At 39.2% G+C, this 27,167-nt stretch overlaps 1 protein-coding gene and 1 non-coding gene across 3 annotated transcripts in view; both read right to left on the bottom strand.

Moving 5' to 3' along the window:
* Trim33 (tripartite motif containing 33) overlaps positions 1 to 25,763 on the bottom strand; it is a 126,653-nt gene extending 100,890 nt beyond the window's left edge. For both annotated transcript variants that reach the window (XM_047547309.1, XM_047547314.1), the window contains exon 1: positions 25,201 to 25,763. In XM_047547309.1, the coding sequence (XP_047403265.1) occupies positions 25,201 to 25,726 (526 nt within the window). In that variant the 5' untranslated portion in view covers positions 25,727 to 25,763. The remainder of the gene's footprint in view (positions 1 to 25,200) is intronic.
* On the bottom strand, positions 6,412 to 6,513 carry LOC124968125 (U6 spliceosomal RNA). Its single transcript, XR_007105637.1, has one exon. It is a non-coding gene; the product is annotated as a U6 spliceosomal RNA (small nuclear RNA).
* Positions 25,764 to 27,167: the final 1,404 nt, after the last annotated feature.

The raw sequence follows: 27,167 nt of genomic DNA, 5'->3' as shown, positions 1-27,167 counted from the left end.
AAAAGCATCTGGGCACCTCAGTACTTGCCTAGAATCCCAGCTACTCAGGAGACTGAGGCAGGAGTATTACAAATTTAAGGCTATTCTCAGCAAGTTAATGAGACTCTATCTAAAAAACAGAAAGGGCCAGAAATGTACCTCAGGGGTGAACTACCCCTAGATTCAATCCCCTCTACCTTGCCCTCCCACCCAAAAAAGAAACAGTGATAGTAAAGAAAACAGACACAGGAAAAAACAACCAACCAAAGATAAAAATGAACACAGAAAAATAAAAGGACAGATATAAATAAAATAAAAACATAAAGTATAGAAATAATACATTAAACATAAAAGAAACACTAACAATATCATTAACTATGACAAAGAAAACGAAAATAGTTATCTAGAAATAAAAACAGCTAAATAGTTAACAGGAGGGCTAGGGTTGTGACTCAGTGGTAGAATGCCTGCCTGGCACATGTGAAGCATTTTGCACCACATTAAAAATAAATAAATAAATAAATAAACAAACAAACAAAATAAAGGTATTGTGTCCATATACAACTAAAAATATTTTTTTAAAAAAAAGTAACAGGAAAATTATTCAAATGAAGGGAAGCTATGACAAAAATAATGACTTCTCAGTATACTTTTCAAATGAGGTGAAAATGAAAAATGCAATAGGTATGAATAATTTAAGAGTTATTTATATATTCCTAGAATAGAAAACATTCATTCTTGGGTATGTCTGTGAACACTTAGGAAAATGTGATCTTGTCTTTAGCTACCAAAAGCAAGCAAGAAAAACTCCTTCCAATTCAAAGGATACCAAATTTTACGGTCCATATCTTGGTTTTATATATATAAACAATTTAGTCCATATCTTGGTTTTATATATATAAACAATTTAAATTTTACAAAGTAAAAATAAAGTTCATTACACACTTATGGTTTACATGTGAGGTGTCCCCCAAAAGCTCATATGTGACAATGCAAAAAGGTTTAGAGGTCAAGTGATGGGATTAAGAGAGCCTTAACCCAATCGATGGATTAATGCTCTGATGAGGATTAACTGAGTGGCAACTGTAGGCAGGTAGTATGTGGCTGGAGGTGGGTTCCTAGAGGCATGCCTTTGGGGTTTATATTTTGTCCTTGTTAAGCAGAGTTCTGTTTCCTGATCATTAGGTACTAAGCTGCTTTCCTCCACTACACACTTCTACCATGAGGCCCTGCCTCCCAAAATATTCTATCTACAAGAAACTCATTTGAAACATGAAATCAGTTCACTGAAAATAAAAGGATGGAGAAAGGCACACTATGACCATGAAAACCCCTTCCCCCTCCCTGCCTCCCTTTTGAGACAATGTCATCCTATGCTGCCTAGGCCAGGCTTCAACTCCTGAGCTCCAACAATCTTTCTACCCCAACCTCCCCAGTAGTTGGGACTACAGTCATGCACCACAAAACCCAGGGCTCATTATATTTTGAAAAACAAAAAAAGGGCAAATTTCGGAAAGGTAGTGGCAACAGCTCTGTATACCTTCCTTAAGGAGAAGATAAAAACTGACTAAAAATTAAAAAAATAAAAAAATAAAAACCCTATAACAACCATTTAAAATATCTAGAAATTTAGAAATTGACCTAAGGACACACAACTAAGAGTGCTTTAGTCAGGAAAACCTACTAACGCTTGTATAAAACAAGTAAGGTCTATGGCACTTGAGTAGACCTACTACTCCCTCCTTCCCCATCAACTCAACAGGGTGAAAGCAACTCCAGTCAAAAAGACTTCTCCCACCAGCTTCAAGTCAAGGGCTACAGCATCTTCCCCAGGATGATATGGACATTTCTTACCCACCCAGCTGTGGACTGCAAATGCTAAATTCAAAGCAGTGTGCGCTCAGAAATCAGGAGCTTCTTTCTTCTAAACAAAACCAACTCCCAGCTGGGGAGATAGCTCAGTCGGTAGAGTGCTTGCCTTGCAAGCACAAGGCCCTGGGTTCGATCCCCAGCACCGCAAAAAAAAAAAAAAAAAAACATGCATTTAAGGGCAGACCAAAACCAACTCCTGGAGCGATTTTACCCCACGCACAGCAAGCCAAAAAAATGTTGGAGCAGTTCACCTAGATCCATGCCAGATGAGGCAAATCAATGACACCAGACACTATCGAAACCCAACAAACTGCTCAAGTCACCCCAAGAAGTAGACCACTGTTCCCAGCTACAATTTCAAAACAGAAGCTCAAAGAATTTGACCAAGGGAAAATGAGGGCCATAGAACAAAGAGCTCTGAAGGTCTTCCCAAGAAAATTAACTGTACTTAGAACAGAATATGGAGAAGTTCAAGCCTAAGGGCACTCTTAAAACCAGGAAATTTGGGTGGCAAATAATTAAAAGGAGGATGATGGCTCCATAAGAATAACAAGCTAAACAACAGGGCAAACTAGTTTACAAGAAAGAACAAAAAAGATCTCTTAAGAGTTCTGCTGGGGGGGTGCTGGGGAGATAGCTCAGCTGGTAGAGTGCTTGTCGTGCAAGCACAAGGCCCTGAGTTCGATCCCCAGTACAGCAAAAAAAAAAAAAAAAAAGACTGCTTTCAAAGAATTCTGCTGGGGTCAGTTGAAACTTCTCCAACTAACCTCAAAACCTATGGTGAGGTGGAGGAAGGATCAATACAACAGTCTGTGGAAAAATTTATGTCCCAGTGAACTATTAAAAACTGAGTAATCAAACCATGTTTAGTACAGCCTAACAGCTAGGTATGATATCAACAGACAGTGAGCTTAATAGAGATAAGAGAAACAGTCAAGGAGAATCCTGTCAAAACCATTGTATCTCAGGTAATTTTATCATTTCTCACTATATCTCATGCTCAAGGCTATGCCCTCTGTGGAGACATGAGACTTCTACATTGGAGCCGAAAACAGACTTCACTAAAATTATCAAGCAAAGTCACTAAACGAAAAACAGTAAACACAACTGGCAGTTCTGGGAGTAGGGCAAGATCAGTATCATATAAGCAGGTAATAATCAAAAAATAGAAAAACAAATAATACATGAGACTTAAGAAAGAAAAAGCTAAAGGGCAGGTGTAAATCTAACTATATCAAGAGTAATATTAAATGTGAATGAACCTTACAATCCAAACAACAGGGAGACATTGCAGCTGAGATACCACTCATTTGAGGGTAAAAATACCTGCCTAGCATGTGTAAGGCCATGGTTTTATCTCTAAGACCAAAAAGGGGTAGGAGGAAAGAAATTTTAGGATTAGATACCTGAGACACCATTATATGTGTTCTACATGAGAAACAATTTAAACTCAAACAAATGCAAACAAATTTCAAAGTAGAATGGTGGGAAAAGATACATCAAGCAAAGAGCAACAAAAAGAAAGCTAGAGTGGCTATACTAATTATGACAGAAATAATAATGGCCTTCCAAAGATGTCCCCAGAATCTGCTGCAGAGTCAAAGACCAACATACAAATTTTAATTGCATTCCTCTGCACAAATCAGCAAATAATTCAAAAACATTCAAGAGGTCCAGAACAGCTAAAATATTCATTAAAAAGAACAAAGGTGGAGATGGGCAACCACACTCTCAATTTCAAAACATATTCATACAAAAAATACACAAATGTTCACAGCAGCATAATTCATAGAGCCAAAAAGGAAAAACAACTCCAACATCCATCAACTGATGAATGGTTAAACAAGATGTGGTACAGTACTGAGCAACTTGCGAGGTGAAGGTATGATCAAAAGATTAAGGCCAGCCCCAGCAACTTAGCAAGACCCTGTCACTAAAAAAAAAAAAATAAAGAGATGAGGATGTAGCTCTGTAGTAGAGTACTTCAATACCCAATGCTGCGAATGTCTAAAATAGGAGAGACTGGAGAATAAAGTTTATTAGCAGTTGCCCAGGTGTATGGCAGTAGGGAGGGTAGCAATAAATATGAAATAACCACTAATAGGTACCATTTCTCTTGGGAATAAAGAAAAACGTTCTAAAACTGATTGTGGTAATAGTGCACAATTCAATGAATATACAACTACCCATATACTTCAAATGTCTGAAGTGTGGTTTGTGAATTATGTCAATTAAGAGTGGTGGCAGGTGTGTGTTTGCAGTGCTGGGACTCAAAATCAGGGTCTTTGGCATGCTAAGCAGGCACTATACCACAGAATTACTACATACCTACCTTCCAATAAGGGTGTCTTTTTGTGGGGTTTGTTTGTTTGTTTGTTTACTTGTTTGATTCTGGAGATTGAACCCAAGGGCACTCTACAACTGATCCACATCCCCAGTGTGCCTATCTACCTATCCATCTATCTAGAGACAGTCTCACTATGCCACCAAAACTGGTCTTAAACCTGTGACACTCCTTCTCAAAGGTTTTATTTGCTTGTTTGTTTTTGGTTTTGTTTTGTTTTGTTTCTGCAGTGCTGGGGATCAAACCCAGAGCCTTATGCATGCTAGGTAAGTGTTCAATCACCGAGTTACAAGTACCACAGCTCTAGGCATTTTTTTCTTTTTCTTTTTAAACGTGGCTGCATTAGTATCAGATCAAAAGTCTTCAGAGTAGTATTTACATTTATATAAAAACAAATGACTTCAGGGGCTGGAGGTGTAGCTCAGTGATAGAGTACTTGCCTAATATGCACCACCGTCCCCCACCCCAAGAAAACTTTACTTGCCCTGACATTGGGTCAATTCTTATTAATCAGAGTAGTTATATTCCATAAATTTGTTGCAAACAATAAATCAGCAAATTCTCAAATACTGTTTCTGGGGAAATATAGGATTAGGTTTCTGCAAGCCTTTGGTCACAGTATTTTCATACATCAATACACAGCATTGTTTTATGTGCATTTATGTTTAAAGACATTTTAATATATATTGCTGGTTCATTAATATGGAATTCACAAAGTACTGGAACTTAACACCTGAATGAAGTTTCTCTATTTTCCCCATAAAAGCATACATTTGGTGTTTTTAGGAACACTAGAGGGCACTTAGGCTTTTCACTTGGGAGTCATTTTAAAGTGAAATCACCACCAACAACAACAAAAAAAGGCACTAAAGGATACCTGTTTACAATATAAGAACTGAAAGAAGGCAGAGCACTGCCTTGTCCAACCTCAGCTGGAAATATAGGCCAGGCAAGTCAAATTTTTTGCCACTCTGTCCAAGTCTATGAATGCCTATGAAAGTAAAGCAATTATTAATACTAGGGTTACAAATAAATTTTATTCAGTGAATTCTACAACAAAGAATTCACGAATAGTGAAAAAATCAACCGATTTTTAAACATGATAAATTATATTTCAAACACATGATTCTAAAATCACTAGAAGGGAAAATACACTTTTTAGAGCATTTCTTACTGTAATAATATATATAACAATATTTGCCTGTTGTTGTTGTTTTTTAAGATGGGATCTTGCAAGCTGGGGATATACTCAGTTGGTAGAGTGCCTGCCTCGCATGCACAAGGTCCTGGGTTCAATCCCCAGCACTACCAAAAAAAAAAAAAAAAAAAAAAAAAAAGATGGGATCTTGCTCAGTTATGTATGTTGGCCTCAAACTCCTGGACTTTAAGTGATCCTCCTGCCTCAGTCTCCTAAGTAGCTAAGACTATAGGTCTCTGTCACCAAATCCAGCAATAATAGCCCTTTTAATTATTATGTATATAACTGTGTGGAATTAAAAGAGTCACACTGTTGCAAGCATCTAACCATTACCACTATTTCCAAAACTTTTTATCATCCCAAACAGGAATGCAAAAACTCCCCATTCCTTGCAAACTCTTAGCACCCTCTAAAATCTACTTTGTATCTCTGCGAACGTGTCTACATGAAATGTTTCATTATCAGGTTGGGGATATGGCTAAGTTGGTAGAGTGCTTGTCTCACAAGCAAGGCCCTGGGTTCAATCCCCAGCACCACAAAAAAAAAAAAAAAAAAAAGCTTCATTTTCAGTGTAAACATAGAATATTTGCCCACTTATGTCTGGCTTGTTTCATTTGTATTTCCAAGGTTCATTCATGTTGTAGCATGTATCATTCATGTTGTAGCATTTATCAGAATTTGAATTCATTTTATGGGCAAATAATATTCCATTTTATGTACACATCATATTTTGTTTATTACTTTATCTGATGGACACTTAGGCTGTTTCCACCTTTTGACTAAATTAAGTAATGCTGCAATGAACACTGACATGTATCACTGAATACTGTTTTCAATTCTTTTGGATATGCAGGAATATAGGAATGGAATCACTGGGTCATATATTAGGTCTACAATTAACTTTGTGAGGAACCACTATTCCTACCAGCAATGTATAAATGTACTAGGTTCCCCACATCTTTCCAACACCTGCCATTTTTTTTTTATTAACTCTATTTATTTACAAACACTTATTTCCAAAAATATGGAACACTTCACAAATTTTCATGTCATCCTTGCACAGGGGCCATGCTAATCTTCTCTGTATCATTCCAATTTTAGTATATGCTGCTGAAGTTGCGTACTGCCAGTATTTTTTAATAAGAGACATCCTACTTGGTATAAAGTGGTATCTCACTGTCTTCCCCTCCCAGCTTCTTCCATTCTGCTCCTCCCTCCTCTTCCTCCGATCCACCTTCCATCCCTCCCTTTTCGATTTCCCCTCCAGTGCTAGAGATCAAACCCAGGGTTTTTCACTCCATCACTGAGCTATATCCCCAACCAGGGCTACATTTCTTTTAATGACACAGAATCTTGAGCATCTTTTCATGTGGTTTTTTGGTCATGTATATATTTTCTTTACAAAATTGTCTATTCAGATATTTGGCCAATTTTTAAACTGGGCTATTTGTCTTTATTATTATTTTGTTAAGAGTTTTTTAAACATTGAGGATACTACATCCTTATCCAATATAGGATTTATGAATATTTTCTCACATTTTGTAGGTTGTCTTTTCACTTTCTTAAATATCCTTTAACGCATCAAAGTTTTTAATTTTTTTTAATTTATTTTTATTGTAAACAAATGGGATACATCTTGTTTCTCTGTACATGAAGTACAGGCATACCATTTGTGTAATCATACATTTGCCTAGGGTAATAGTTTTTGATTCGTTCTGTTATTTTTTTTCTTCCCCCCACCCCTCCCACCCCTCTTTTCCCTCTATACAGTCCTTCCTTCCTCCATTCTTGCCCCCCTCCCACCCCCCCATTATGTGTCATCATCCGCTTATCAGTGAGATCATTTGTCCTTTGGTTTTTTGAGGTTGGCTTATCTCACTTAGCATGATATTCTCCAATTTCATCCATTTGCCTACAAATGCCATAATTTTATTATATTTTATGGCTGAGTAATATTCCATTGTGTATATATACCACAGTTTCTTTATCCATTCATCACTTGAAGGGCATCTAGGCTGGTTCCACAATCTGGCTATTGTGAATTGAGCAGCTATGAACATTGTTGTGGCTGTATCTCTGTAGTGTGCTGATTTTAAGTCCTTTGGGTATAGGCCGAGGAGTGGGATAGCTGGGTCAAATGGTGATTCCATTCCAAGTTTTCTAAGGAATCTCCACACTGCTTTCCAGAGTGGCTGCACTAATTTGCAACCCCACCAGCAATGCATGAGAGTACCTTTTTCCCCACATCCTCGCCAACACCTATTGTTGCTTGTGTTCTTGAAAATCGCCATTCTAATTGGGGTGAGATGGAATCTTAGGGTAGTTTTGATTTGGATTTCTCTTATTACTAAAGATGTTGAACATTTTTTCATATATCTGTTGATTTCTTGTAGATCTTCTTCTGTGGAGAGTCTATTCATTTCCTTAGCCCATTTGTTGATTGGGTTATTTGTATTCTTGGTGTAGAGTTTTTTGAGTTCTTTATATAATATATTCTGGAAATTAGTGCTCTATCTGAAATATGAGTGGCAAAGATTTTTCTCCCACTCTGTAGGTTCTCTCTTCGCATTGCTGATAATTTCCTTTGCTGAGAGAAAGTTTTTAGTTTGAATCTATCCCAGTTATTGATTCTTGCTTTTATTTCTTGTGCTCTGGGAGTCCTGTTAAGGAAGTATGATCCTAAGTTGACATGTTGAAGATTTGGACCTACTTTTTCTTGTATAAGATGCAGGGTCTAAGTTTTTAATTTTGATGAAATCCAATTTACCTATTTTTTTTTCTTTTGTTGCTCATGCTTTTAGTGTCATATCTAAGAATCCATCTCCAAATCCAAGGTTATGAAGATACACTGTTTTCTTCTAAGAGTTTTGATTTTAGTTTTTATATTCAGGTTGCTGCTCTACCTTAAATTATTTTTTACATATGCATGGGAGAAGCCCAACTTCATTCTTTTGTACTTGGATATTCAATTGTTCCAATACCATTTCTTTGAAGAGAATATTCTTTACAACACTGAGTGGATTTGGCACCCTTGTAGAAAATCATTTGGATGTACTAAAAGACAAAATGAACTATTAACACAGGCTACATGTTGGGAAAATAGGAACTAGATGAGGACAAGGAGTGGGAAGGAGATTTTTCCCTATTTAGCTCTGTAGACTTACTTTGAGCCAACATAAAAGTACTTCTTACTCAAAAGCTAAAATAAATGTAAAATTCTAAAATACAATTGCTAAGCAAGGTTAAGTGCCATGGTGCACACTTGTAATCCAAGCTACTTGAGAGGCTATAGTAAGGAAGATATCAGTTCGTGGCCAGCCTTGGCAACTTTGCAATACCTTATCTCAAAATAATAAGGGCCAGGGGTACAGCTCAGTGGCAAAGCACTCCTGGGCTCAATCCCCAGTACGAGCAGAGGGAAGGGGGACAATTACTAGTCAACATATATACCTGAATATGGAAAGAATCTTACAAAGATAGAGGGAACAAAGAGTGGGGCAGGCAATCCATCAAGAAAAAATGTAAGCACCCAGAGCTGATGGTAGAGTACAAGCTCAATGGTAGAACACTTGCCTGGCATGAGTGAAGCATACGTTTGATACATAGCACTATCAAAAAATAAAAAAAGAAAAAAAAAGGAAAAGGCCAATAAATACACAAAAAGATGCTGAACTCACTTTTTGTGAGGAAAACACAAACTACTCCCACAAAAATGTTTTGGCATAGAATTAGTAAAATTCTGAGGGCACCTATACCACAGGTTAGAAAGACTTTATGAATTTACTTTGAGACCTAAGCACCATTTATGCAGCATTACAATCAACTTTCCAAATGTGACTTATACGATTTATGTACACAATTTGAAAAAGTTCTCGCACTTATTTCTTTTCCCTCCAATTAAAAGAAAAAAACAATACTGATCATTATAGTGATGCTTACTTATTAACATACTATAGCCTATTGAATTGAAACATTCTCAAGGGAAAAGTTTACTTAAATACTTAAATTTTTAAATTTAAGAAGAAAAATTAATTATAATTAATTATATCCAATGCAAACAAAAGGAACTAATAAAATTCTACTAAGTTAGAACAAAGGCAGAAAACTAGCAGCCTACCTGGTATTATTTGGTCAGAATAAAGTACTTTTTAAATTTTAATTTTAATTCAGTTCAACTAATTTTTTTAAGTTCAGTTTTAGACTAGTCAATCTTCACTACTCCCTATGTCTTACACTGGTTACCTGTCTGGTTTCTGCAGACATCTAAGGCTATGCTACTAAATCCAAATGAAAGAGCTAAGTTTAGGTATGATTTTACAAAGAAAGGAAGGGGAAGGGGAAGGGAAAAGGGAAGAGGAGCGGAAGGGAAGGGGACAAGGAAAGGGAAGGAAAGGAAAAGGGGAGGAAGGAAGAAGTGGGGGGGACAGGGGGTGGGAGGGAGAGAGAAGAAGGCAAGAAGGCTGGTGCAGGGGCACACACTGATAATCTAGGGAGGCTGAGGTAGGAGGATCACAAGTTCTAGGCCAATCTGGTTAACTTGGTGAGACCCTGTCTCAAAACAAAAAATAAAAAAGGGCCAGGGATGTAGCTCAGTGGTAGAGCACTTGCATGCCCAAGACTCTGGATTGAATACCTAGTACGACCAAGAAAAAGAAATGAGAGTCAAGTGCTGTGAAACACACCTCTAGTTCCAACTACTCAGGAGTCTGTGGCAGGAGGATCACTTCAAGATCATCCTGGACAGCAGAGCAAGACCTCTAGCGGGGGAAAATTATTAAGGGTTTAAGGTATAACTCACTGGCAGAGCATGTGCTAATAAGCATGCTAAGTATGTTCAATGCCCTGGATTTGATACCCAACACCAAAAGAAAAAGAGGATATTACCCCTTTGAGGGAATTTTTATAAGCAAATAAAGTAACATGAAAAAGCTTTACCTTGAAACTGATGCTATTTAAAAAAAAAGGAACTCCAGACAGATTCAAAAAGTCAAATAATTCAACAACTGTCCACACTAATACTTTCCAGTCATTCAGAAAACTTATCTTGAAAGTATGCAACATAAAATGAGGAAGGAAAACAGAACAAGGGAAAATCGAATAGAGTGGAGGTAATTATAGCCAAAAGCATAAAATCATCTAATATGAGAAAGGGTGATCGTCACTTTTAAATCAACAATGGTGATCGTCACTTTTAAATCAACAATAAGAGCAGAAGCAGTGAATTTCAGCCATAACTATTCTTCTGAACAATATTTCAAAAAACACTTGATTAGCTTATTGTTACAGCATGTCTTATTTATTTATTTATTTATTTATTGGGGGAATTGCCAGGGATTGAACTCAGGGGCACTTACCCATTGAGCCACATCCCCAGTCATTTTTTGTATTTTATTTAGAGACAGGGCCTCACTAAGTTGCTGAGGCTGGCTTTGAACTCAAGATCTCTTGCCCCAGCCTCACAAACAGCTGGGATCATAGGCATGTGCCACCACGCCCAGTCTTATACTATTCTTTAATACTCTGAATATTAGCTCTTCAGTAAGGTGTAATGGGTTCAAGGTTCATTATATATATTTCTTTTATACTCATCAAATACATGAAGGTAAGACTCAACACAAACACAAAGCAGATATATATATATATATATTTTTTCTTTTTTTTTTTTTTTTTTTTTGCGGTGCTGGGGATCGAACCCGGGCTTTGTGCTTGCAAGGCAAGCACTCTACCAACGGAGCTATCTCCCCAGCCCGAAAAAAAAATTTTTTAAAGTGGCTTAGATCTCAGTCTTTACCCCAGTGTTATTTGTTTTGTTTCTATGGTACTGAGCATTGAACCCCAAGTCCCTGAACACGTTAAACAAGCACTCTATAGATTAAGCTACATTCCCAGCACAACACAGAAAATTTAATATACATAAAGGAGAACTGAAATTCAGGGCTCTAAATTATTATTTCCAATTTTCAGAATCATAACATACAGTGAAATGATAATAAATATTCTACCCTCATATCTTCTATATTGCAGATGAAAAATTAATGGGTTATCATTTTAGTGACAATTTTTGTTTAAGTACTTACTACATGAGGTTTACTTTCTAAGCCATTTCCCAGTGATGGAAAAAGAAACGTGTTATATAATTTGGATATCAGGATTCTATTAGTAAACCACAAATAAATGGCCATAGTGGCTCAAACGTTTTACTCTGCAGTGATTTGTAAAATTAGAAGTAGAAATTTGGAAATTCTCACTCTTCCAAATCCTGGACAATAAGGAAAGCTACATACATCACGCTTCTTGAAATCTGACACATAACCAATGTCTAATCCTTCCCACCAAATTCAAGTGTGGGATATGGCATCAGAAGTCACAGTAAATATTTTAGGCTTTGTGGGCCAACAGATGGTATTAAGGATATTATGTAGGCACATAAATAAGAATACAAATTTCTTAAACTTTCATCAACAAAATTCAAAATGTATTAACAATCCAGTAAAGTTTTTGTAATATAAGTCAACTAATAAGAATGAAATTTTGAGAATAACATTTTGCAGTTTGAGGACAATTTAAATATTTTTGTTGTTTTGTTTTTATTTTGATATGGAGGCCTTGCTATACTGTCTACACTGATCTGGAACTTATGACCTCAAGTGACCCTCTTGCCTCAGCCTCCTGAGTAACTGGACTACAAATATGCACCACCACACCTGGCCCTCAGAAGGATTTAAGTTAACTTTTCTGCTTTCCCTCAGAAATTTACCTTGGTCATAGACTCATTTTCACTTTTAAGTTTAAAAAAATTCTGCTGTGATTAAATATTCATTTTAAATTTTCTTTATGTTGCTCTCATGTAAGTTGGGAATATGATTAGTGCTCAGTACTGTCAATGTATGCTATACTCTTTTAACATAGCTATAAATCAAAGTACATAAATATGCACCATGCTGGTCTCAACTCCAAAGAAAATAATTAACTGTGCTGTTAGAGTAAAATATTTGAAATCTACTCTCCTCTTTTGTTTGAAATGACAGGTATGCATTGGTATTTTATTCATGTTTAATTTTTAAACATACCTCAGGGTTGGAAAAGTAGCTCAGTGGTAGTACTTGCCTAGCATGCACGAGGCCATTTGATTCCCAGTATTGGGTAAAAAAAGAAGGGAGTGGGTAGAGAAGTAAAATAAATAGGATAGAAAAATACCTAGGGAAAATAAACTTCATTAGTATCCCCAAAGAAAGAAGATAATAAATCCACAGGAGAAAACAAACAAAAATAATTCTATGAAATTAAACCCAAGGAAGGGGAGAGCCAAGATGGCAGACTAATGGGAGGCTGCATTCCTTGTCGCTCCATAACTTGGAATTAAAGCAGAGGAAATAATTTCTCTGTGAGGCAGTTATTGCTGCTCACTGATCCCCCACTGTTTACCCCATTTGTCCACCATGATCACCCACCACATATCACCTGCCTTCTGAATGTGGATTACACACTGACCCCTGCCTATCATCCACTATTTGATGATTTGCTGGCCTCTTGCCTGCCCATGGCCTTTCACCTACCCATCGTCCAATGCCTGATCATCAGCTGTTAGCCTGCAAATGCCCTGTGCAGATCACTGGCAGATCATCTGCTGCCCACTGTTGCCCGGAAGTCCAATGTCACAGTACCTGCAGGTTTGATTACACACTGCTGTTACCATCTTGGGACACCAGTCATGACCACCAGCAACTCAGGGCATAGCCACCTTGGTCTGGGGACATGAGCCATGGCCTGGAGATATATTGGGGTATCTGTAGGTCTGGTTGCACCTGATGTCTTTCTGCATGGTGTGACAGTGGCTGCCATCTGGCTGCCTCTCACTCCTTTGTGTGAGCACATCCCTGAAGGTCTCCCTGCAAGTTGAAAGGGCACTGACATATAGGGACTACAGCAAGACAGAGCCTGGCAAAGCTGAAGCCCAGGTCCATCAGATTACAGCTAGGTTTATGTGAGCCAGTCTGGGTCTGGCAAGCCTGTGGAAAGCCAGAGACTAGGGGGTTCCCTGGGGGAGCAGAGGTTGAAGAAACTGGAGGAAACTGGGCCCTCTCCAGTTCACTGAGTTCTGAAGTGTGACAGGGACGGAAGGGGCCTGCTACAACAGGTGGGAAGACTGGAAGAGGATATAAGGGCATCTTGCTATTGGCTTGCCCAACCAAAAGGTCCAGCACCCAGACAACTGTAGCTAACATCAAACTTCAGACAACCCCACCTATTGATGGAGAAGGGAAGCTGAGAAAATTTCTGAACGTCAACGGAAGCAATCATTCAATTTTCCATTGAGACTTGCCTTCTTTTTTTCTTTTTTCGCCCTCTCTCACACCTCTACCATCTTTGAATCCCAAGTATTTTTCATACATCAAACTATTGAGGAATGGGATGTCTGAAACTATATGACAGCTTTGTTGTCACAAAGTATATTATATACTAATATTTTTACTTTTTTTAAAAAATATGTACGTATTTTTTTCTCTCACCTTCCTGTCTCCCTAGATTCTCTTTCTCACTTCTTCTTTTTTTTTTTTTTTGGGTGCTGGGGATCGAACTCAGGGCCTTATGCTTACAAGGCAAGCACTCTACCAACTGAGCTATCTCCCCAGCCCCTCTTTCTCACTTCTTACTAACAGCCAACCACTATTAATTCCTCCCTCGTTCTTACTATAAATTTTTACCTCTGTCTTCTCTCCCTCTCCCTCATAAACATCACATCTTATACTACTTCGGTTCCCTCACAGTACATCATTTCAAACAGTTATCCCTTTTAGTAAACTTAGTTTATATTGTAGCTAATACCTGAACACTTCGTTTCTGTTTCTTACGACAAAACTATAAATGCTTTAATAGGAGCCATTTGGTTTAAGGTGGTGTATCTTTTGCATTGGGTGCTGTTAATATTCGTCTCCCCCTTAAAGGTGAGGTACTGGAAGCCTTCAAGGACACTAAAAGACTACAGGGTAGAATCTGTACTGCCTCATCTCCTTACAGCTAGATAAGATTCACAAATGACATGAAAACAAGGAAACCAAAGCACCTCAATAAAGTCAAGATGTTCCAACAACAGAATCCACAGACAACACAAGAAATGTCAGAGATGGAGTTTAGAAAATACATAGTTAGCAAAAGATCACTTCAATAAAGAGGCAGAGACTACAAAAGGGAATCAAGCAGAAATCCTCAAAATGAAGGAGACAATAAACCAAATTAAAAATTCAATGGGAAGTATCACCAACAGAGTAGACCATTTGGAAGACAGAACCTCAGACAATGAAGACAAAATATATACTTTTGAATATAAAGTGGACAGCACAGAGAAGATCGTTAGAAACTATGAACAGAACTTCCAAGAAATATGGGATAATATAAAAAGACCAAATTTAAGATTTATTGGAATAGACAATGGCATGGAGATACAAACCAAAGGAATGCACAATCTTTTCAATGACATAATATCACAAAACTTCCCAAATCTAAAAAATAAAATGGAAAATCAACTACAAGAGGCTTATAGGATCCTGAATGTACAAAATTACATCAGACCCACACCAAGGCACATTATAATGAGAATGACTTACAGAATAAAGATAGAATTTTAAAGGCTGCAAGAGAAAAAAAAATCAAATTACATATGGTGGAAACCAATCTGGATCTCCACTGATTTCTCAAACCAGACCCTCAATACCAGGTGGTCCTGGAATAACACATATCGAGCTCTGAAAGAAAATGGATGCCAACCGAAAATTTTATATTCAGCAAAATTAAGCTTCAGATTTGAAGATGAAATAAAAACCTCCAGTGATAAGCAAAAGTTAAAAGAATTCACAACTAGAAAGCCTGTACTACAGAACACTCTCAGCAAAATATTCCCTGAGGAGGAAATGGGAAAAAAAAAAAAAAAAAATGAAAACCAGCAAAGGGAGGAACTACACTAAAGGAAAGAACAATCGAAGGAGAAATTAAGCCAAGTTAAAAACCAAAAACAAACCAAAATGACCAGGAATACAAATCATATCTCAATAACCCTGAATGTTAATTGCCTAAATTCATCAATCAAAAGACACACACTAACGGATTGAATTAAAAAAAAAAAAAAAAAAAGAAAAGACCCAAAAATATGCTGTCTTCAAAAGACTCACCTCCTAGGAAAAGTCATCCACAGACTAAAGGTGAAAGGTTGGGAAAAAACACATCACTCACATGGACCGCGTAAACAAGCAGGGGTTTCCATCCTCATATCAGACAAAGTGGACTTCAAGCCAAAGTTAATTAGAAGAGATAAAGAAGGACATTTCATACTACTTAAGGGACTCATACATTAACAAGACATAACAATCATAAATATATATGCCCCAAACAATGGAGTATCTATGTACATCAAACAAGTCCTTCTCAATTTCAAAAATCAAATAGACAACAATACAATAATACTGGGTGACTTTAACACACCTCTCTCACAACTGGATAGATCTTCCAAACAAAAACTGAACAAAGAAACTATAGTACTAAATAATACAATCAATGATTTAGATTTAACATACATATACAGAGTATTTCATCCATCATCAAGCATCATCTTAGCAGCACATGAATCCTTCTCTAAAACAGACCATATATTATGTCACAAAGAAACTCTCAGCAAATACAAAAAAAAAAAAAAAAGAAAGAAATACTACCCTGCATTCTATCAGATTATAATGGAATGAAACTAGAAATCAACGATAAATAAAAAATAGAAGCTACTGGAGACTAAATTGCATGCTATTAAATGATGAATGGATAAAAGAAAAAAAATCAAAGAGGAAATAAAAAAATTTACTTAGAGGTAAATAAGAACACCGATAAACATACCAAAATCTCTGGGATGCTATGAAGGCAGTGATCAGAGGAAAGTTCATTGCATTGAGCTCATATACTAAAAGAATAAAAAAATCAACAAATAAATGACCTAACATTACACCTCAAAGTCCTAGAAAAAGAAGAACAAATCAACATCAAAGGCAGAGGACAGGAAATAATTAAAATCAGAGCTGAAATCAATGAAATGGAAACAAAAGAAACAATTGAAAAAATTGACAAAACAAAAAATTGGTTCTTTGAAAAAATTTGATAAACCCTTAGCCTCACTAACAAAGATAAAGAGAGAGAAAACTCAAATTACAAAAATCTGTGAAGCAAAAGGAAACATCACGATGGATACTACTGAAATACAGAAGATAATTAGAAACTATTTTGAAAATTTATACTCAAACAAAATAGAAAAACCCAAAGACATAGACAAATTTCTAGATCTACCCAAACTGATGCAGGAAGACATACACAATTTAAACAAATCAACTTTAAGCAATGAAATAGAAGATGCCATCAAAAGTCTACCAACCAAGAAAAGTCCAGAACCAGACAGAATCTCAGTCAAGTTCTACAAGACCTTCAAAGAAGAATTAACACCAATACTCCTCAAATTATTCCATGAAATAGAAAAAGAGGGAACCCTTCCAAACTCATTCTATGAGGCTAGTATCACTCCAATAACAAAACCAGACAAAGATACATCAAAGAAAAAAATCTTCAGACCAATATCCCTGATACACATACACACAAAAATTCTCAATAAAATTCTGGTAAATCACATACAAAAAGCATATTAAAAAGATAGTGCACCATGATCAAGTGGGGTTCATCCCTGGGATGCAAGGTTGGTTCAACATACAGAAATCAAGAAAAAAAAAATTATCCAAAAACAGAAAATTTAAGCAAATACAAATGCATACCATGTTCATGAATTAGCATATGTGACACTGTAAGGATATTTTCCCTTGAAGTAATCTACAGATTCAGATATTCCAACAGAAACGCTGAGAAGTTTGTTTTAAATCAACTTTTACAAGATGATTCTAAAAAAGTATGAGAGCAAAAGGTCAAGATAAAGATATTCTTCAAGAAGAACAAGTTATATGTGTAGAGGAGTGAATTATCTTAGCTTATTACACAGCTATAGAACAACATGGGGTGGGGTGCTGGCAACTTGGGAGGCTAAGTCAGGATCTCAAGTTCAAGGTCAACCTGGGCTACTTGGTGAAACCCTGTCTCAAAATAAAAATAGAGAGCTGGGGATAAAGTTCAGTTGGTAGAGTGCCTACCTCACACACACAAGGCCCTATGGTTCAATCCCCAGCACCACCAAAAAATAAATAAATAAATAATAAAAATAAATAAAAATAGAGGACAGGCACAGTAGTGCCTGTTTATGATCCTAGCCACTCAGTATGCCAAGGGAAAAGGATCCAAATTCAAGGCCAGTGTCAGCAACCAAGGGAGCTCCTATCTCAAAATAAAAAAAATAAAAAGGGCTGGGGATGTAGCTCAGTGGTAGAGTGCTCCTGGGTTCAATCCCCACTACCACAAATAAAAAGCAGAGCGTGAAGGGTGGGATGGACTGATTAAAAGTTTTAAAGTGCTCAAACATGAAAAGTTTACTCTCTGTAAAGTCAGACAAGTGTATCAGTTATCTATTGTGTAACAAATTATTCCAAAACTTAGTGGCTAAAGTAAAAGTAAAGTGTATCAATTATCCATTGTGTAACAAATTATTCCAAAACTCCGTGGCTTACAATAATTATTTCTAAAAGTTTCCTTTAAACAGGAATCTGCAGGGCTTTGGCTAGCAATTCTGACTCAGTACCTCTAAAGAGGTTGCATCAGACATGAGCCAGGGCTATGATCATCTGAAAGCATGGCTAGACTAAAAGAGACACCTCCCCCAAAATCACTCATTCACATGGCTGTTGGTGCTGGGTATTGGCAGAAAACCTCAGTTCTGGCACCTTTAAAAGACTACTATAGTACCCTCACAAAATGGCAGCTGTTTTGTCCTAAGAACAAGGGCTCCAAAGAGCAAGGAAAAAGCTATATGTTTTCAGTGACCAAGCCTGAGAAGTCACTGTTGATTCTCTTGGACACAGAGATCAGCCCTGAGAAACTGTGGGCAGAAATCATAGAAGGGAGTAAATACCAGGAGACAAGGAACATGGGGCCATCTTGGAGGCTGACTACCACACCAAGATATAACCTCAGAAAAAATGTCCAGCTTCCATAACCAACAAAAGATTAATATATGAACTTTATAAAGAATTTATATAATAAAATTAAAATATAAGTAATTTAAATAATAAACACATGAACAAATAATAGAAGAAACACAAATCATATATTATAAGCATTCAAAAAGTATTGCTGGGGCTTGGGATGTAACTCAGCAGTAGAGCAAATGCCTAACATGTATGAGTCCTACTTGATCCCCAGCACCACATACACACCAACACACAAAGTTACTGCTCATTGTTACCACATAGTACGTATTACTTATATTACTGGAACACAAGCATTACATATTTTACTGAAAATGATGTATCTGTGTTCATTCATTCTTGCTCTTTTTCTCACCTCCCCTTAAATCCAATGACTACAGATAGAAGGACAGTTGTGGCTACAGAAGAGATAGAGAATAAATAATCTATGTGCTTGAGCCCAATCTCTAAACTTGGCAAGCCAACAATGTAGAGTGATGGAACTTTAAGCCATAAATATGGGGAGAAAAATCAGATCTACAGTAAGCTATTTATGAAAGCCAAACTTCAGTTAGCAAATTCTTTCTTCATTTTAACTCCACTGGGGATAGGCTCTATACTGAACTGTGATTGGGTAAACCAAAATTAAAGACAATAAATGTATAAATTTGCCACCTCCCACTGTCCTATAATTTAATATTCTTCCCACTGGCCTGATAAAATCTAATTTATCACTTTATTATTGTCCTTTAAGAGAGCAGTTTTCAAACTTTTTAGTCTCAGGATCCCTTTTATATTAATTACATTCTCTTTTTTTTTTTTTTTTTTTTGGGGGGGGGGAGGCAGGTACCAGGGATTGAACTCAGGGGCACACATCCACTGAGCCATATCCCCAGTCCTACTTTGTATTTTATTCAAAGACGGGGTCTCACTGAGTTGCTTAGCACCCGGAGTTGCTGAGGCGAACTTTGAACTTGAGATCCTACTGCCTCAGCCTCCTAAGTCACTGGGATTAAAGTCATGCCCCACAGTGCCAAGACAATTCATTTTTGAGAAAATGCCTGCCAAATATTCATGCCTAAAAACCAGTCTATCAGTCATTCAAATAAAAATTATTTTACATGGAAAAAAAAAAAAAAAAAAAGCTAAATTGATGGCCATGGCAGTACATACCTATTATCCCAGTAACTTAGGAGGCTGAGGCAGGAGAACAAGAAGTTCAAGGACAGCCTCAGGAACTTAGTGAAGCCCTAAGAAATTTATCCAGACCATATCTCAAAATAACAAAATAAAAGAATTGGGATGTAGCTCAGGGGTTAAGCACCTCTGGGCTCAATTCCCAGTACTCCCCCAACCCCCCAAAAAAGGTAATTTAACTTGGAACCACGTGGCAGTAAAGATATAATGACTTAGTATGGTTTAAAGTTACTATCTTAACTCATGCGAAGGTGTGAGCAGTTTTATCCATTATTGCTATTTCACCATTAACAAAAATGTCAGCACAGAAAATAAAGTGAATAATGAATTACTGTAGTTATGAAAACAGTCTTAACCTTGCATAGCCTAATAGGGTCTCAGAGACACCATCATAACTACATTCTGTGGACCAAACTAAGAATTACTGCTTAGTAGGCCTGCTTGCACTTACACCTATAGTCCCAGCTATTTAGGAGGTTAAGCCAGAATAATCACTGGCTATTATTACAAGTTTTAGATGGCCAGAGAGGTCTGACTCTTAGTCACCTTTGACACTTCTTTTAATGACTGCTTGCTAATGTGATACCACATTATCATCCAAAAATTCAAGGGATTGGGGATATAGCTCAGTGGTACAGCCCTTGCTTATTATGCATAAGGCCCAGGCTGGATCCCTAACACTGAAACTTATTTCAGTAAAACAGGGCATCAGAGAAAGTAGGGACTAAAAACTGCCCAAACAGGGAAGCCACACATACAGGCAAGAACTGCTGTGTAGTTCATGTAGTCCTAGGGTAAGAAATTCCAAGGACTCAAACAGAAGACTTCCAAGAGTGGCTCACCATAGTCTGTGATGAACAGAAATACGATGAACAGATAATCTTCATAATATACCCAGAGATATTCCCTCTCCATTACCGTATCAAACTTTTCATAGTAAACTGAATTCAGAAATAAAATAGTTTATTATGTTAATTCTTCCACTCCTTCCCACAAACTATAGTTCTAAACTTGAACAGATACAAAAATTTAACAAGTTAACGTAACAGAATAAAAAAAAAAAAAAAAAAAAAAAAACAGATAACAGAATCATAGAATTTTACAGATAGGAACTCTGCCTTTTCATACTACTAAAGACTCTGACAGGCTGCCTAGGTGCCTTTCCCAAGGGTCACATAACTTCTTAGTAGCAGAACCAAATGCAACTTAATCAAGTTCCTCCAAGTGTAGTAGGTATCATCTGCATCAGGATCACATATAGTACTTAATAAAAGTGTAGATGATGTGCATGTCTGTAATGCCAGCAATTCGGAAGGCTGAGGCAGGAGGACAGCAAGTTCAAGGCCAGACTCAGCAACTTAGCAAGTCCCTAAGCAACTTAGTGAAACCCTGTCTCAAAATAAAAAATAGGAGTTGGGGATATGGCTCACTGGTTAAGCGGCCCTAAGTTCAATCCTTGGTACCAAAAAAAAAAAAGTGTGGATAGTGTATGCCTGTAATCCTGGCCACTTGAGAGGTTAAGGTAGGATGATCACAAGTATGAGGCTATCCAGGGTAACTTATCAAGACACTGAGTCAAAGAAAATTTTAAAAGAATGGGGATGGGGTTGGGGTTGGGGTTCAGTGGTAGAGCACTCACCTAGCATGCGTGAGGCCCTGGGTTCGATCCTCAGCACCACATAAATATAAAATAAAGGTATTGTGTCCACCTCCAACCGAAATAGAAATTTTTTTTTTTTTGGGTGCTGGGGATCGAACCCAGGGCCTTGTGCTTACAAGGCAAGCACTCTACCGACTGAGCTATCTCCCCAGCCCCCGAAAAAAAAATTTTGAAAAAATTTTTAAAAAGAAAAAAAGGGAGGGGTATGTAGCTTAGTGGTGGAGCGCTTACCTAGCAGCATAAGGCCTGGTTTCACCACCACCCCCCACAACCTGAAAAAACAACAGTGCTGATAGAGTCAACCCCAATACAAATGAATCAGAGTCTCCAAAGAAATTCTCAAATCAGCATTTTAATAAGCTCTCCAGGTGAGTCTTATTCATTCAAAAGCTATTTATTGAATATATGTTCTACGATATTCTTATAGGAAGAGACAAACAAAAATTAACATTTTTATTTTAGCTATGTTGAGAAGATAAAATATGTCGGAGTCACCTGGAGAACTACTTCAAAATGAGTAGTCAAAAAAAGCCTTTCTAAGGACACATCTGATGTGAGAAGCCCTTCATTCAGTAACAGTGGTTCTCAAACTTAAGGGTGCATCAGAACCACCTAGAGGACTTGTTAAAACAGACTGCTGGTCAGAAGGTCTGGCATGGGGCCCAAGAATTTGCATTCCTAACAGATGCTGCTGCTGCTGCTGCAGCTAATGGTCTAGGTACCACACTCTGAAAACTGTCAACCTAGAAAGAAGGCAAAACCATGAGAGTAAGTTTATCAAAAGAAAAAGAAAAAAGACCAGTTAGGAGAGAAAGAGTACTACACTTGCAATTGAGAACCACTTGGGAAAGATAGTGAACTGAACTACCAGCTACAGTTCTCCAGACCAAAAAAGATGAAATCACAGGTTGCTTAATAACACCTTACATTTTTTAAGCATTTCATTTATAAAGCAATAAACGAATGACATTATAAAGAAAACAGAAACAGAAACAGCATAAACCACCTTTAATCAAGTGGCAAAACTATATTCTCTAACTCTAAATTCAGTGCCCTTTTTAGTACTGCTTGCTTTTATTTTTCAAGAGCAAAAGGTACATGAGTTATTACCAAAAAGGTATTTTCTATATGCCCTACCTGAAAACATGGTAAATCCCACATTCAATTTGTTTTAGATACTGTTTAGAAAGCAACATTACATTAAGATTGACAGTATTTACTCACTTCCACTTATTTATTCCAGTTCAAAAACAAATGACAGAAAATTGAAAAGGGAATTTATAGATTATTGTTCTCTCTCCTGCATAAATTTCAGAGCCAATTCTATAGCCTTGGCCCCTAAATTACAAACACAATTTGCATGTTGGGTTCCTTCTAAATCTCTCACCTAACCCAGATTTTCACAAGAACATTGAATCCCATGTGTCTTATGTTCATGGGGCCAGCAGCAGCTATCCTTGATTCTCCCATTATTACTTAGTATCTTCTCCATCAACTAAAACCTTATTCTCAACATTCTTGCCTCCATGTCCCAATATTTTAAAACCAAAACTGACAGAACTAATAATCACATTCTCCCACCACCATACACACCTTCGTTTGTGCCTGTTTTTTTTTGTTGTTGTTGTTGCTGGTTTTGTTTTTTTGGAGTGCTGGGGACTGAACCCAGGGTCTCACACATGGTAGCGAGGCACTCTACCACTAAGCTACATCTCCAGTCCTGTGCCTGAATTCTTTATTTACATTAACAGAGCTACCACCCACCAAACAAAAAGTCTGAAATTCATCCAACATGTGTCCCTCTTACATCAATCTCAATGCCCACCTCCATTCCTATGGCTACTTAGTCAGTTACTAATAATAAACTAGTTGCCATTTCATTGGTAACTACCATGTACTAGTCACTATACATTTTTTTTCTTACTTCATTCTCTTAATAACCATTAAGTGGGGCTGGGGAGATAGCTCAGTTGGTAGAGTGCTTGCCTTGCAAGTGTGAGGCCCTGGGGTTCGATCCCCAGCACTGCCAAAAAAAAAACCAAAAACAAAAACAAAATAACCATTAAGTGTGTGTATCTTTGTCCCTATTTCACAAATGAGAAAACTGAGGCTATTTTTCACAAAGTACCTACCATTCCCCCATACAAAAAATGCTTCCTTCTGTAACACCTCATTATCAGTCCTTTCCTGCCCATTCCAAATGATAATTTCTCACCTAGATTACTGCCAAGATTCTAATTGGTCTCCATGCCTTCAGCCTCACCTGCCTTCATTTCTCAAGTGCTTCAAGTGATCTTTCTGAATCACAAATCTGATCCTTTTAAACTCTTAATATAAAAGCCCTTCAGGAAGGCCCTCTAATCCACAGGACACTCTACAGGATAAATTCCAACCCTTTAGAATAGGTTCATAATCAAAATTTAAAGTTCTGAAATTTTTGCCAGGCATAGTGATGCACACCCCAGCAGCTCAGGAGGCTGAGGCAGGAAGATGGCAAGTTCAAAGCCAGCCTCAGCAACTTAGCTGGGAACATGGCTCAGTGGTTAAGCACCAGTAGGTTCAATCCTTACCAAAAAAAAAATACTTTTGAAATTTTAGTTTTTTCCTAAGCTTGCAACAAAACCAACCTGAATCTCAGGAGGCTACAGACTACTGTCTATCTCAACAATGTCATATTCATGTGTTTCAGTGCTGAAACATTAACCTGTTTGATAATAAAAAGTTAAAACAGACCCCACAAGAGTACATTAGAGATCTTACTAGAAAAAAGGAAAATTCCAAAATACTGTATTCTTAAGTACAAAACACACTGAGGTCCAAGAGTACAGAAAGGGGACCATTGGAACCCTCATTTATTCAGCCCATCAATCCAATCTAATTTCCACCAATCACTCTACACATCCTTTAGTCCTAGGGATGTAAAAGGGGCTCACTGCTTTGAATACTCTCCAACCCAATGAGGTACTCACCCTTCAAGAAACCTCAAGGATTTCCTTTACTGCGAAGTTTGTATTGTATCACAACCATAGTACCGAGTACCAGCCTCCCCTGTTGCACTATGTATTTGTTTTCTCTATTAGATTGTGAATCAGATCTTCGTTGGGTATTTTATTCAATCCTAGCACAGTGCCCGCACACTAATAGCTCATTAAGGTACAATAAATGAAAAAAAAAAAAAAAAAAAATACACGCCCAACTCTCCCTAATTCCTATTTCCCTTCAAAGTTCATTTCTCCTTCATCCTCAAACCTTAGAATTTTTCCGAACCATGGAGGCCCTTCACAGTTATTACCAGTTCCAGAGGTTCTCCTTCCCAATGTCATCTTAAAATTATTTTCTAACATGAGCCTTCTTTTGGCCCCAAGCTTCCCAACGTCTTTTACCTACCTCCATTTAATCTGTAGTCCTTTCTCCTAACCAAGAACAGGTCAATTTCTCTCCTCGCCGACCAGTCCATCCTCATTGCCCTTATCTCTTACCCACTCTTTCAACAACCGCTCTCCAGGTACGGATCTTTCCACCCAAAACGCTACTAACAACGAGTCTCACAAGCCCCTCTTCTCTCCCTATCCGGATCCACACTCTCCAGAACCTGCGCTCGACCGGTATCCGCACCTCGAACCTCCCTCGCAGCCAGAGTCCCCTCCCCCAGTGTCTTGCAGCCGGCACCCCTCCCTTCAGTCTCCCCGTATCTCTGGCGGTCCAGCCTCTCTGCAACTGTCCCAGGGGCCACGTCTTTCGCGTCTTAGACCCCTCAGGACCGCCCCATCCCGGGCCCTAGCACCTCGGTCCCCAGATCCTCCTGGGCTCTACAAATCCCCTGCGGCCCGGTCGTCGGGCAGGGCCTCCGGCTCACCTTGCTGTATGTCGCCGTTGCTGCCCCCCGGAATGGGCACGCTGAGCTGGCGCTCCGGCTCGGGCAGGCAGCGCAGGCAGAAGGAGTGAAGGCAGGGCAACAGCTTGGGCTCCGCCTCACGCCGGCTCTGCAAGCTCTGCTGACACACCGCGCAGGTGTCCAGGAGCGAGGCTGGCGGCCCAAGCGGCGGCCCTGAGGAGGGACCCGGAGCGGGAGCCGACGCTGGAGCTGGGGCCGGCGTCGATACGGCCCCTCCGGGCACTCCAGGGCCCACTGAGGCCGCAGGGGCAGAGACAGCAGGGGCCGAGCCCGAGGAGGCCGCGGCCACCCCCCCGTCGTCGGGCCCGGCCGCGCCGCCCTCCGCGCCAGCCCTACTGCCTTCCTCCTCCTCCTCCTCCACCAGCACCGCGGCGAGAGGCGGCTCCGCCTCCTGCGCCGCGGGCCCGGCAGTCCCGGCAGTTACCGGCGCGCTGCCGCTGCCCCCGCCGCCGCTCTCAGCCTCGCCGCCGCCTTTGTTTTCCGCCATGTTTTCCTCTTTGAACCCGCCGGACCGCCCCGCGCCGCCCGCCGCCCGCGTCGCCGCCGCCGCCCCCAGCCCCAGCCGCAGCCGCAGCGAGAGCGGCCGCTGAGAGCGAGCAAGCGAGCGAACCAACGAGAGCGTGCGCGCACGCGGTGCCCCCGCCCTCGCGTAGCGCGGTTGAGGGAGGGAGGGCGCGGCGCGCGCACGTACGCATGGACGTCCTACGAAGGGAGGCGGGAACTCGGTGCGCGGGCGCGGGGCCGTCCCCGACTCCTGTTCGGCCTTCAGGGGCCGGTGCGTGGCGTCAGCGCGGTGGCAGTTTAGCTCCGAAGGAGCTTTTAAAGCCAGAGGCCTTTGGTACTGGATGGCCTTTACCTGGAGGTGGTTATGAGCTCGGACGCTGGGGTGGTGTGGTGGGGAGAAGGGTGGGAGTGTAGGAGGCTGGGCCGGACTCCTTCCCAAGCGAACCTCTCCCGGGCGGCACCATCCCCAGCGATGGGCGCGTATCCGCGGAAGCTTTACCTGCGGCGCAGGCGGACCCCAGGGCCTCCTGGCTCCGAGGTGACCACCTCCTGGGTCTCTGTCGTGCTCTGACGTTTGTTCACTTGAGAGGTTGTGACTCAGGGGAGCGGTAAAGCGGGCCTTTTTTTTTTTTTTTTTTTAACTAGTAGTCTACTAGAATAGCCTGAAAAGACCCATTAAGAAAGAAACTCCTTAACAGCTCTTTATAGCTTCTTAAAGGTGCATTTCATTGCTACAAATCAACTGAAAGTCAACTGAGGAGCTTTTTTCAAAACCGAGGTGCCATGGCCACACCCCAGACCTGAATCAGGAAGTGGGAGAGAGAGCTGATGGATGTTGAAAAGTCACTAAAGCTGATTCTGATGTGTGACACTGTGAGGAGCCACCGATCTACCCAATATTATGTTCTGGGAATCCCTCTTAGAGTCCCAGGGTGAGTGGGGTGGCAGTGCTGTAATAATACAGGTAATACAAGCTTTGTCTTTTGATTTGGAAAAAGTATTTGGGGATTTTGGGGCCTGGGGTTGTAGCTCAGTGGTAGAGCGCTTGTCTAGCATATGTGAGACACTGGGTTCCATCCTCAGCACCAAGTAAAAATAAACAGAATAAAGGTATTGTGTCCATCTACAAACTAAAAAACAATTTTAAAGTATTTGGCAGGGAGTTATGTATTGTAACGCTGTTTTAGTGTTAGGCTCCTAAAATTCTTTGTTCTTTGACAATATTCTCAAGAAACTTACCTATATGTTGGTGTGAGTCTTTAAAATAAACCACATAAATGGTGGCGAAGTCCTGTAATCCTGAGTCTGTAATCCTCAGGAAGGAAAATTGAAAATTGGGAGACCAGCCTGAGCAATTTTGCAAGGACCTAAGCAACTTAACAAGACCTGTCTCAAAAAATAGAAAGGACTGGGGCTGGTTCAGT

Source organism: Sciurus carolinensis, chromosome 1, assembly GCF_902686445.1.
Source record: "Sciurus carolinensis chromosome 1, mSciCar1.2, whole genome shotgun sequence".
Classification (NCBI taxonomy): domain Eukaryota; kingdom Metazoa; phylum Chordata; class Mammalia; order Rodentia; family Sciuridae; genus Sciurus; species Sciurus carolinensis.
This window is presented reverse-complemented; position numbering and strand designations above follow the sequence as displayed.